This window comes from Sabethes cyaneus, chromosome 1, assembly GCF_943734655.1.
Source record: "Sabethes cyaneus chromosome 1, idSabCyanKW18_F2, whole genome shotgun sequence".
In the NCBI taxonomy this organism is placed as follows: domain Eukaryota; kingdom Metazoa; phylum Arthropoda; class Insecta; order Diptera; family Culicidae; genus Sabethes; species Sabethes cyaneus.
The window spans coordinates 79,920,411-79,931,075 of NC_071353.1; the positions used below are offsets into that span (position 1 = coordinate 79,920,411).

The 10,665-nt window shown below is 42.1% G+C and overlaps 1 protein-coding gene across 1 annotated transcript; it reads right to left on the reverse strand.

The window, feature by feature from the left end:
* Positions 1-2,335: 2,335 nt before the first annotated feature.
* LOC128745874 (uncharacterized protein K02A2.6-like) lies at positions 2,336-6,875 on the reverse strand. Its single transcript, XM_053842940.1, has 2 exons — positions 6,390-6,875; positions 2,336-6,088 (listed from the first exon to the last, which is right to left on the reverse strand). Exons 1-2 carry the CDS (start codon positions 6,873-6,875, stop codon positions 2,336-2,338), a joined length of 4,239 nt encoding a protein of 1,412 aa, XP_053698915.1.
* Positions 6,876-10,665: the final 3,790 nt, after the last annotated feature.

A 10,665-nucleotide genomic window follows, 5' to 3' on the forward strand; every position in this document is an offset into this window, starting at 1 on the left:
CATCTTGAGAAACACGTAAACATTATGCGTACACGCTGAATTATTTTTAGTCATAACCTGCAAAAATATACATTTAATCACAAAAATTCAAAAATTTAAAAAGCACATTTAAAATATACATTTCAACGACGCAAACATATATTTTTTAGAGTTAGCAATGTAAATACGAATTATATTGACATGGAAAAGGTTATAAAAAGCATCCTATTAGAATCAAACATAGAGCTGCTGTGAGCTAGACAGAGTATCTAACTAAATCGTGCAGTAGTTTAAAAACCTACTCAACTCGTAGTGAACTACATGTACTTGCTACCCCTATCGGGGCTGGTGACGGTCAGTTTCATCACTGATACTAAATGTCATCTTGCAAAATAGTCTCATGCGTTCTTTGTAAGTCTCGTCATTTTGAAATCCCAGATGACGGACTATTGTTTAGCATTTTAGATGAAAACCCTTGCAATTAGACTTTTTTAGAACGGGTCTAACTGCCAGTACACTCAAAAAAATATAAACGTATATGCTATTGGGATACACTAATAAAACAGTGCAATAGATTATACCCGTTACAATTTATTATGCTACACATACAAAGTATTATTTTCTATGCATCAAATTGACATGACGTTTAACCACAGAGAACAGACATCCAAGCGAAAGGTCCCCACTTGGATAAAACTTATATCAAATTAGTTGGGAAACTATAGTGATGGTGTCGCTAAAGGCGCATAAAATTCCACACTAAACTCACAACAGCTAACTTCTGGCGCTAACATAACGCATATAGTCCATATATACTAGCGCCAGAGGAGCCAAAGGTTGTCAGTGTGCGAATCAAAAGAATCATTTAGTTGGGAAACTATAGTGTGGTGACGCTAGCATATTAGGTGATTTTAATTTGAAATTTTATCCAAGAATTCCCAGAAAATTTGTTCCTGAATGGATGTCTGTTCTCTGTGGTTTAACCATGATCCTTATGTGTTCCTCACATAACGCAAATATGCTTTACATTTATTACGGATTACATAACATCTCATCACCTATCACATAAATATTTACCTTTTAATGGGTATCAAAATTAATATTACGTTTCCGTGCATATAAATACAAACAGAATTTAATATTATAAATTATGAATTGCAACGTAATATTCAATGATTAAAATGATAAAATGTAAGTTGATAATTCATTTGCTGTATGTAATATTACATTGGATGTGATATTAAATTTTATTAAAGAATAAAAATATTGTGCTTTGCAAGAAATCTTTTCATTCTCGGAAAGTTCATAGCAAGCTGTCAAAATAATTCTGTATTGAGCGAAGCTGACGAATTTTCGTTAATTGAATATCGATATTTTTCACATATCGATACGTATACTCAGCTGAGAGCATACCCAGGTAACCAATAAGCATTTCCAATGCAATTTAAATGCAAGCCAATAAGCATTTAAGTTGCCTTAAATGCTATCTAAATGCTATTTTGGCAAAATATGCGGCTACTTTACTGCTAGCCATCTTATAGTGCTGACAATGCTTATTTGCAGCTAGTTACCAACAAGAAGAATTTAAATAGAATTGTGGATGCCAATTTGCAACAGTTATGCAATCAAAATGCAGATAAACAGCAACCTGCAGTATAAAACGCCAGGGATGCTAATAAACGATTGATTTACTGCTTATACTAATGCTTATTGGTTACTTGGGTAATCAGCAAAAATGCTCGCATCACGTGACGATCTGCATTTTACATTTGTTTTATAACACTCCGTTTGACTTGTTTTATAACGTGTTAACATTTACAAAGCTGTTATATGCATGCCGCAATCAACTATTTCGAAAAAAAAACTATCGATATTTCGTTCACGAATATCGGTACCAGTTATATCGATACATTATCGCCCAATGCTGACCTCGCCAAATATTGAAGGATGTGCTTTTGTCCAGAGCTGCCATACAAATAGATTAATTTCTATTGTTTAGATATTTGCAACCCCATTCCGTACTTCTTAAATTTTGTTACTATATTTACACTTTTGTGTTTGACGAGGTGTTCGGGTATAGAAATAAACTATCCCTCATAGGGAGCGAAAGACACGGTATTTAACATATAAAACGTGTATTATCTTACTGGCTAAAACATGTCGCGTGTAACGCTCTACTGGTTAATATAAAAACGGAAGTCATTTTACTATGACAGTTATCACACACACATATAAGCGCCTACCAGCATCATCCTATAGTGACAGGGAACTGTCACTGGAGAGCCCAGCGTCGTACGGAGCGCTCATACAGGTGGGGCACTCCGACAGAATAGAGTCGTCTCCAACATCTCCCCTCTTAATAAAGGTGGTACGGGTCGAACCACTTCGGCGGCCTTCGATTTCTGGAAGATCGCCGAGGAACTCTTTCCACCGGATCTGCCTCAACTGCTGATTCAAATTCGGTTGAAGCTGATGATGTTGATGTTGACGTTGATGGAGACTGGATAGACGACAACGGACTCAACACCGGATTCTGCGGCTGGTCAGGCCGCGGACTAGACACTGCTTGCTGTGGTGTAGAAGTTTGCAATGTTCCAGACGATTGTGTAGCAGCTGGCTCGGATACTGGCGCAGCTGGATCAGGAAGTGAAGCTAGAGAGGCCAGACCAGGTTCTGGCAAGTTCCAGCCTTCAAGTAGAACATCCAAGGCTAGCTTCTGTTTGCAACTGCTGACTGGGTTCGCTGACTGGCTGGGTACTGAATCGGTCACGGTTCGGCTTCGTAACTGATTGATGTGTGAACGTAGCATTCGGTGATTCTCAATCCACACATTGTACATGACGTCTCCCAGGCGTTGACACACGACACCTGGTGCCCATTTCCAACAGTTTCGTGTATAGACCTTGGCGTAGACTAGATCGCTTTTACTGAAGCACCTTGGCTGTTTGTCCGGAATGGCTTTTGGTTCCGGCTTCCGAACTGGTGGCGGACGAAGCAACTCGAGGCACGTTCGGATTTGACGTCCAAACATGACTTTAGATGGTGATTTGCTTTCCGGTAAAGAGCGGTTTGGCGTGCTCCGGTAGGTCAGCAAGAATATGTCCAAAGCTTCTTCGATGTCTCCTCTCCCCTCTTGAATTTTCTTGACGGTGCGTTTGAACGTATCCACGAATCGTTCGGCTTGCCCGTTCGACTGTGGATGGAACGGGGCTGTTCGTACGTGTTCGATTCCATTTGACATACAGAAATCGGCGAACTGAGCACTGGTGAACTGCGTTCCATTGTCCGATACTAAAATTTCGGGCATCCCAAGACGAGCAAATAATCCACGCAGGATACTGATAGTAGCGTGAGCAGTAATACGTCGAGTTTGTACCACTTCAGGCCACTTAGAGAAGCTATCGACGGCGATGAGATAATATTCGCCTTCGACTGGACCGGCGAAATCGACATGCACTCGTTGCCACGGACCAGATGCTTTGGCCCATGGGACAGGATCCATGTGAGGAGGAGATCGCGCGACGGACGCACAATGCGGGCAAGTCTTGACGTAGGCCTGTACTTCTTCGTCGAGCGAGGGCCAGTACACATAGCTTCTGGAGAGTGCCTTCATCCTGTGGATGCCAGGATGTCCGAGGTGTAGTTGTTTCAGGCACTGCTTGCGGTACTGGGATGGAATAACGAGTCGTTCTCCGAACAGGATGCATCCGTCCACTAGGCTGAGCGATTCTTGTCTGGCTTGGAACCGCTTGAGTTCCGGTTCGATGAGTTGCGATTGTGGCCAACCATCACGGATGTACCGAAAAACCTTGCGAAGGAGTGGATCGGACTGCGTACCCTGTGCGACGACTCTGAAACTGAGAGGAAGAGTGTTAGCTGAACATGAGGCCACAGACCTGATATCGTCTTCGAGGCGGATGCTGGCGATGACGTAGTCTTCCTCTGGTTTCGCATGTTGATCGATGAGACGTGATAGGACATCAGCGTTACCGAACTTGTTGGTCGCCACGTACTCGATCTCGAAGTCATACAGTAGTAGGGTTAAGGCAAATCGTTGAAGTCTGTTGGCAGTGTAGACTGGAATGCCTTTCTTGGATCCGAAGATTCGCAGCAGTGGAGCGTGGTCAGTTTGCAGACGGAAATGCCGACCAAACAGCATTTTGTGGAACTTGGTGACAGCAAATATAATGGCCAGACCTTCGCGATCCGGCTGACTGTAGTTTTGTTCCGCCTTGGTGAGTGCTCTTGAAGCGTGCTGCACCACTTTTACTGAACCATCTGGAAAAATGTGGCTGATCGTTGCTCCGAGGCCAATGGATGAAGCATCAGCTGTCACAATGATGTCCAACTTCGGATTGTAGTGGGTGAGAAGCAGGTCCGACGAGAGAATTCGTTTGAAATTGTCGAATGTTTGCTGACAATCTTGATTCCACTCGAATTTTGCTTCTGACTTGAGCAGGTTGTCGAGAGGATAGCGCAACATCCGCATGTTCGGCACAAACTTTCCATAATAGTTGATTGCACCGAGGAACGAGCGGACGCCAGAGACGTCAGTGGGAGGCGATAGCTTGGTAATCGCTTCTATTTTCGATGGATCCGGGCGCAACCCTTTTTGGTCGATGACGTGGCCCAGATACTGAATCTGACGTTTTCGGAATGAACATTTTTCCGCTCGGATCGTAAATCCGAAATCTTCAATGCGCTGTAGGACCGCTTTCAGATTACGGTCGTGCTCCTCTTCGTTTTCACCACCGACTGCGACGTCGTCCATATAGCCGGATGTTCCCTTGAGACCGGCGAGCATCGTGTCGATGAGCTGCTGGAATGCTCCTGGAGCGATCTTCACACCTGGTGGGAGGCGGTTGTAGTGGTACAGTCCACGGTGAGTGTTTACCGTTAACAGACCACGGCTTGCTTCATCAATTTCCACCTGCAGGAAAGCATCGGAGAGATCAATCTGGCTGAATACTTTGCAGTTAGCCAGTTTGGCGAAAATATCCTCCGGAAGGGGAAGCGGGTATTGATGAGGTTGCAAGGCGGCATTCAGTCCCGTCGAATAGTCTCCGCAGATCCTAATCGAACCGTTTGCCTTGCGCACTACCACTATCGGAGCGGCCCACTCCGAATAATCCACCGGCGAAATGATATTCAATTGCTCGAGACGATCGAGCTCTTGATTCACAGTGTCTAGCATTGCATACGCAACAGGACGTTTCGGGCAGAAAACTGGTTTGCACTGTTCTTTCAGTTCCAGGTTTATTTTAGTCTTTTGGCACAGGCCAAGCTTTTCACTGAACAGCTTCGGGAATGTTTTTTTCAGGGAATTAATAGGTACTGGGGAACTGGATACTTGACGACAAAATGTATCCATCGGCACTGACCATAGTCCGAAACTGTCCACTAAATCAGATCCGAGAAGTTGCAATTGTTTATCTGTCACACGTATCACTGCATTGCGGGTTTTGTTTCCAATAGTAATGTCACAACAAAATTCACCCGCAAGAGGCAAAACACTTCCCGAAGCTGTTTTAGCTTTCACTGTTGCTGGCACTAACGCTGGACTTCCAATCTTCCGCCAAATATTTTTATCGATCACTGTTATGTCGGAGGCTGTATCAAGCTGCAACTGCGTCTCACCGCCGGGGAACGATACTGGAACAAATCTGCGTGTTTCGACACCACAAACATTCACTGTTACAATTTTGCTGGATACTGTATACTTTTTCCGATTCTTTGATGATCTTCGCGACTTCGCACTTGCACAGAATCCTTCCCGATGCCCGATTATGCCACAATCGGAACATTTATGACTCTTAAACGTGCAATAGCGAGTGTAATGAAACGAGCCACAAAACCAACACGGTGATTTGGGTTTGTTTTTGCCGTTTTTGCTATCACTTGTATCGGTTTTGGTTGCCAGATTTTCTCGTTTCCTGAAATGACGTTTCACTGCATTGACTTGACCGAAACCAGAAGCAGTCTCGATCATTGCGTTATCGTGTCGAAGGTTGTCTAATCGCTGGCTTTCCTCCGACAACTGTTCTAGAGTGACGTCATGTTTTTCCTCGATTTTTTGAGAGGAGTCGCGTTCGTAGTTCAGCGTCATTTTCTGATTTGAGTCCGCAGACGTAAATTAGACACTTAAACTCTTCTTCGGTGAGCTTTCCTAGCTCGAACTGGACACAGGATTTATTCACTCGGCAGGCAAACGCAACGTGATCCTCCGTCGGATTTTTGAAAACTTGAAGGCATCTATACCGACGACTGATAACGGACTCTTTCGCACTAAAAAGCCCATTTAATTTCTCCACTGTTTGGGCGAATGTAAAATCCTTTGGCAACTTGGGAAGGATAAAACTGGCATACCTTTCGTGTTCCACTGCACCCATCTTCCGTAAGAGTAGACGGACTTTGGCTGGGTCATCTAAACGAAAGGCGTCTTTCGCAAAGAGATCATCGTAGCGCGAATACCAACTAGCGAAAGTGAGATTGCTTTCTACTTCATAATGAAACTCTTTGATGTTCCCCGCAAGAGAGTCCAAAATTTGTTCGGGGTTAGGTGGTACTTGCACATTTATTGATGACGTTATGGTGCGAAGGAATGCCTGATGCCGTTCTTCGCTCTGCTGGAACCGTTCTTCCGATCGCTGTTCATTCTGCTGTTGCCGGAGAAGAAGCTGGTTCAACTGCTGCTGATATTGTGCCTGCTGCTGCTGCATCATGTGCATCATCTGTGCGAAGAGGTTATCTGTGGACTGCTGCTGTTGCTGCGGGTGCGGAGGAGGTACGAACGGTGGTTGCTGCTGCTGTTGAGGGACCTGTCCGGGATGTTGCTGGATCCGCTGACGGTCCGCATCTTGGAGCTGCGGCTGGCCGTTTTCCTGGGAGAATGACATCTCTCCCCTCCGTCTTTTGCGTGGGGGTGACGGAATTGTTGGTTATATTTTCCACGATCACTGACACTCGCGAAAACCGCAAAACAAAACCGACCCAATCGTCGCCACTTTTGTGTTTGACGAGGTGTTCGGGTATAGAAATAAACTATCCCTCATAGGGAGCGAAAGACACGGTATTTAACATATAAAACGTGTATTATCTTACTGGCTAAAACATGTCGCGTGTAACGCTCTACTGGTTAATATAAAAACGGAAGTCATTTTACTATGACAGTTATCACACACACATATAAGCGCCTACCAGCATCATCCTATAGTGACAGGGAACTGTCACTGGAGAGCCCAGCGTCGTACGGAGCGCTCATACAGGTGGGGCACTCCGACAGAATAGAGTCGTCTCCAACATACACATATTTTTATACTTATGATATTCAATGAATTTATATAATACATATTTTTGAATGTAAGATGCTAAAAGACGTTTTTTATGTAGTTTTAGTTGCTAAAGCATCAGTAACAATTGCACATATAAACCAAAAAATATTTGGCCACCTTTCCTTGTTCTCGTTGCGGTGATTGACGATGCGGGTTACCGCCGCAACAGGATGAAAATTTATGTAAATAACCGCAATATGATTTAATAAAATATAATTATTAAATATTATTTTTTTTCTTTATTTTTGTGATATTATCAATAAATTAATATATAATTTAATAAAATATAATTAAAAACATAATTTATAACAAGGGCACCCCAATGGTCCATATTGGTGGGCTGCAATCTTTTTTTCAAAGCACTTCGATCAAGCTGGCCACTTTAGCTTTGATGTCCTGTTATCGCAGGGACATGCTGAAGATTGTGCGGAGAACGTAGCGGGCAACTTTATACGAGATGTGCAGGATGTCTTTGGCGGAAATGATACCATTGCCTTCGATTTTCCCACATAGTTGTGGAGATGTAGCATACATTCCACCATTTAAGTTGTATTATAAGACTGTGTGAGAAAAAAGAGATCAAAATCATATATTTTCCTTCAGGAGATAAAATTACTTACACAGTCCGCCCTGCGAATGACTGGACTTGGTGCCCAAGCCGCCTGATGATGAAACTTGTGATAGGATTTGCTGCTAAGGCCATTAAACGACGGTTGATTCTTAATTTGCGATGCTACCGTGTTGGTATACATTCTCCCATTTTCATCATGTACGTGTACTTTTTGGTCCTCAAGGATGTTTTTCTGTACGTTCGTCAACGGTGCATTTTTGGTGCGCACACAATCAATTTTGCTGACAAATGTTAAATTTGTTTGGTTGGCACCTGTTAGCACCAGCGTTGCCAGATCAGCGGTTTTCCCGCTAGATTTAGCGGGATTTCAAGTCGGACAGCGGGACTTATAGCGAATTCATAAATTAACCTGGCTCAGGTCGATTAGCACTCAGTTTTAATCGAAGTGCTGTCAAAGCGTTCATAAATTAACCGAGATTGCATTTCGGTTAAACTGACAGCATTCAGTTTGAAGCGCAGGTTAAAACTGTCTAGCATTACGGTTTACGGGTCGATCTGTCAAACTGCCCGTATCGTTCATAAATTTCGGGTTCGAGTTAGCACGAACCCAGGTTAATTTATGAATTCGCTATTAATAACCAAACAGCGGCTAGCGGGAATCTAGCGGTTTTCTTAAATAACTCAGCGGGATTTTAGCGGGATCTCGATTTAGCGATATTTGATTGGCAAAAAGAGTGCTGAAAGAGAGGTTGACAGCAAAACACTTCGTTTAGTGACATTCTAATGTCTGCTCATGCATTGGCAGATGGTTCAGTATATTCTGTTGATTATAAAATTCCGTGGTTTTTACCTAGAATGGGATAGTTCTGACAAATATTCATTAGAACTTACTGAAAAAGAAGACCACCAAACAAATCCGTTTTGCACTAATTCGTTGCCAATGGATGGCAAAATCCAACTGATTCATGAATTGGAAACAAAACAACACTTATGTATCTATATACATCATAGGGCCCTATTCTGTAAGTCACGTCGAGCAACTCGGCTCGACTCAGTCACTGTCGTGTGTCGAGTGCAAGAAGAACGGGTAACATAGCGGCTCAATGCACGATCAAAACAAAGCTAACTCTGGCGTCATTTGCTAACCGTTTAGTCACTAGCTTTTTGGCGATGGACTTAGTCGTGTTACTCGACAAAATTGGGTCGCGTGTGACTTACATAATAGCAAAAGTCGACTATTCGAGCAAAGTGACACTCGACGTGACTTACAGAATAGGGCCCATAATTTGGTTTGTATGATAACAAAACCAAAACAAATCGGTGCTAAAACAAAATAAAGGCGAGAACAAAGAGCCGATGCGCTTTACAGATATTTTTGATTTTTGGGTGCTTCTAAAGATTGAAACATATCTTCTTTTGTCACCAAAAACCATAACCATTTGCCAGCGTTGCTGAAATTTTGCATGATTTTTATCATAGCTAGACACAGAAAAAGAATTTGTGCTAAAAGCTTCTTTCGAAATTTTCGCCTGTGTTCTTAGACTCCTTAATCTTATAATTCTTGCGAAATTTCGCAGTAAACTGTCATTATATAAGGGATAACAGAATATTTCGTTTTCTGTTTCCTGAATCCCAAAACTTCGTCAACATGAATGCAGTAAATTTGCATAATGTTCATTCAATTGCAACCTCTCAATTTCAGCAGATCATCCTAATTTCAAATGCAAGCCTTACTGAAATATTGCACCAGAAACGAAAGAATAATACGACTTTTGATTCAGCGGGATTTCTAGCGGGAAATTGATCCTGGCCAGCGGGATTTCAGCGGGAAATCAAGCTCTGGGCAGCGGGAAAATGGGCAATCGACCTGGTAACACTGGTTAGCACAACGAATTGGTAATTCTATTATCTGCGGCTAGCGATGGGGTGGTTTTCCCACAAGTTTTGACAATTCGGCATGGGTTTTTTATTGATTTTTATTCGTCAAGCATTTGTAGACTACATACAATAATGTTATTACAATGTTTACTTATATACTATACATTGTTCCTATGGCTAAGTCGTAGTTTCTTTTGGATTCTGGACATAGTGATGTCAATTCTTTCGCAATTTTGATTATAAAGGCGCATCATGTTATTGACTGGTCCATTTTTCGCATAATTGGTCTTATATGATTTTTCCAAAAATATTTTTCTAGTTCTAAGGTTACGACTCGGCGCATAAAAGTTTAATTGAGCAAGCAAATCTGCGGACTGGATGCGTTGAGAAATAATGTCATTGATAAAGTAAAGCATTGCTTATTCGCGACGTTCTTTAAGTGTTTGTATATGGATGAGCATGCAGCGCGCTTCATAAGATGGTAATGGAAATACTGTCCAGTTAAGTTTTCGAAGCGCGTATAGTAGAAATTGTTTCTGAACAGATTCAATGCGTCCTTCGTGTAACGCAGTGTGTGGGTGCCATACAATATTGCAATATTCCAGAATAGATCTTACATATGTAATGTATAAAAGTTTTATTGTGTACGGGTCTTTGAAATTATGACTGAAGCGTTTGATAAAGCCCAGCATTCTATTTGCTTTATTAATAATGGTATTGTAATGTTCTGTAAATGTTAGTTTTGAGTCTAAGATTACTCCTAGATCCCTTACAATTTTACATTTTGGTACAATATTGTTTCCTAAGTATATGTCAATAGAGGGAATTTGAATTTTCCTGCTAAATTCTATTGAGTTACATTTTTTTACATTGAGGTTTAGTAAAGATTTGTTGCACCAAGTGTTG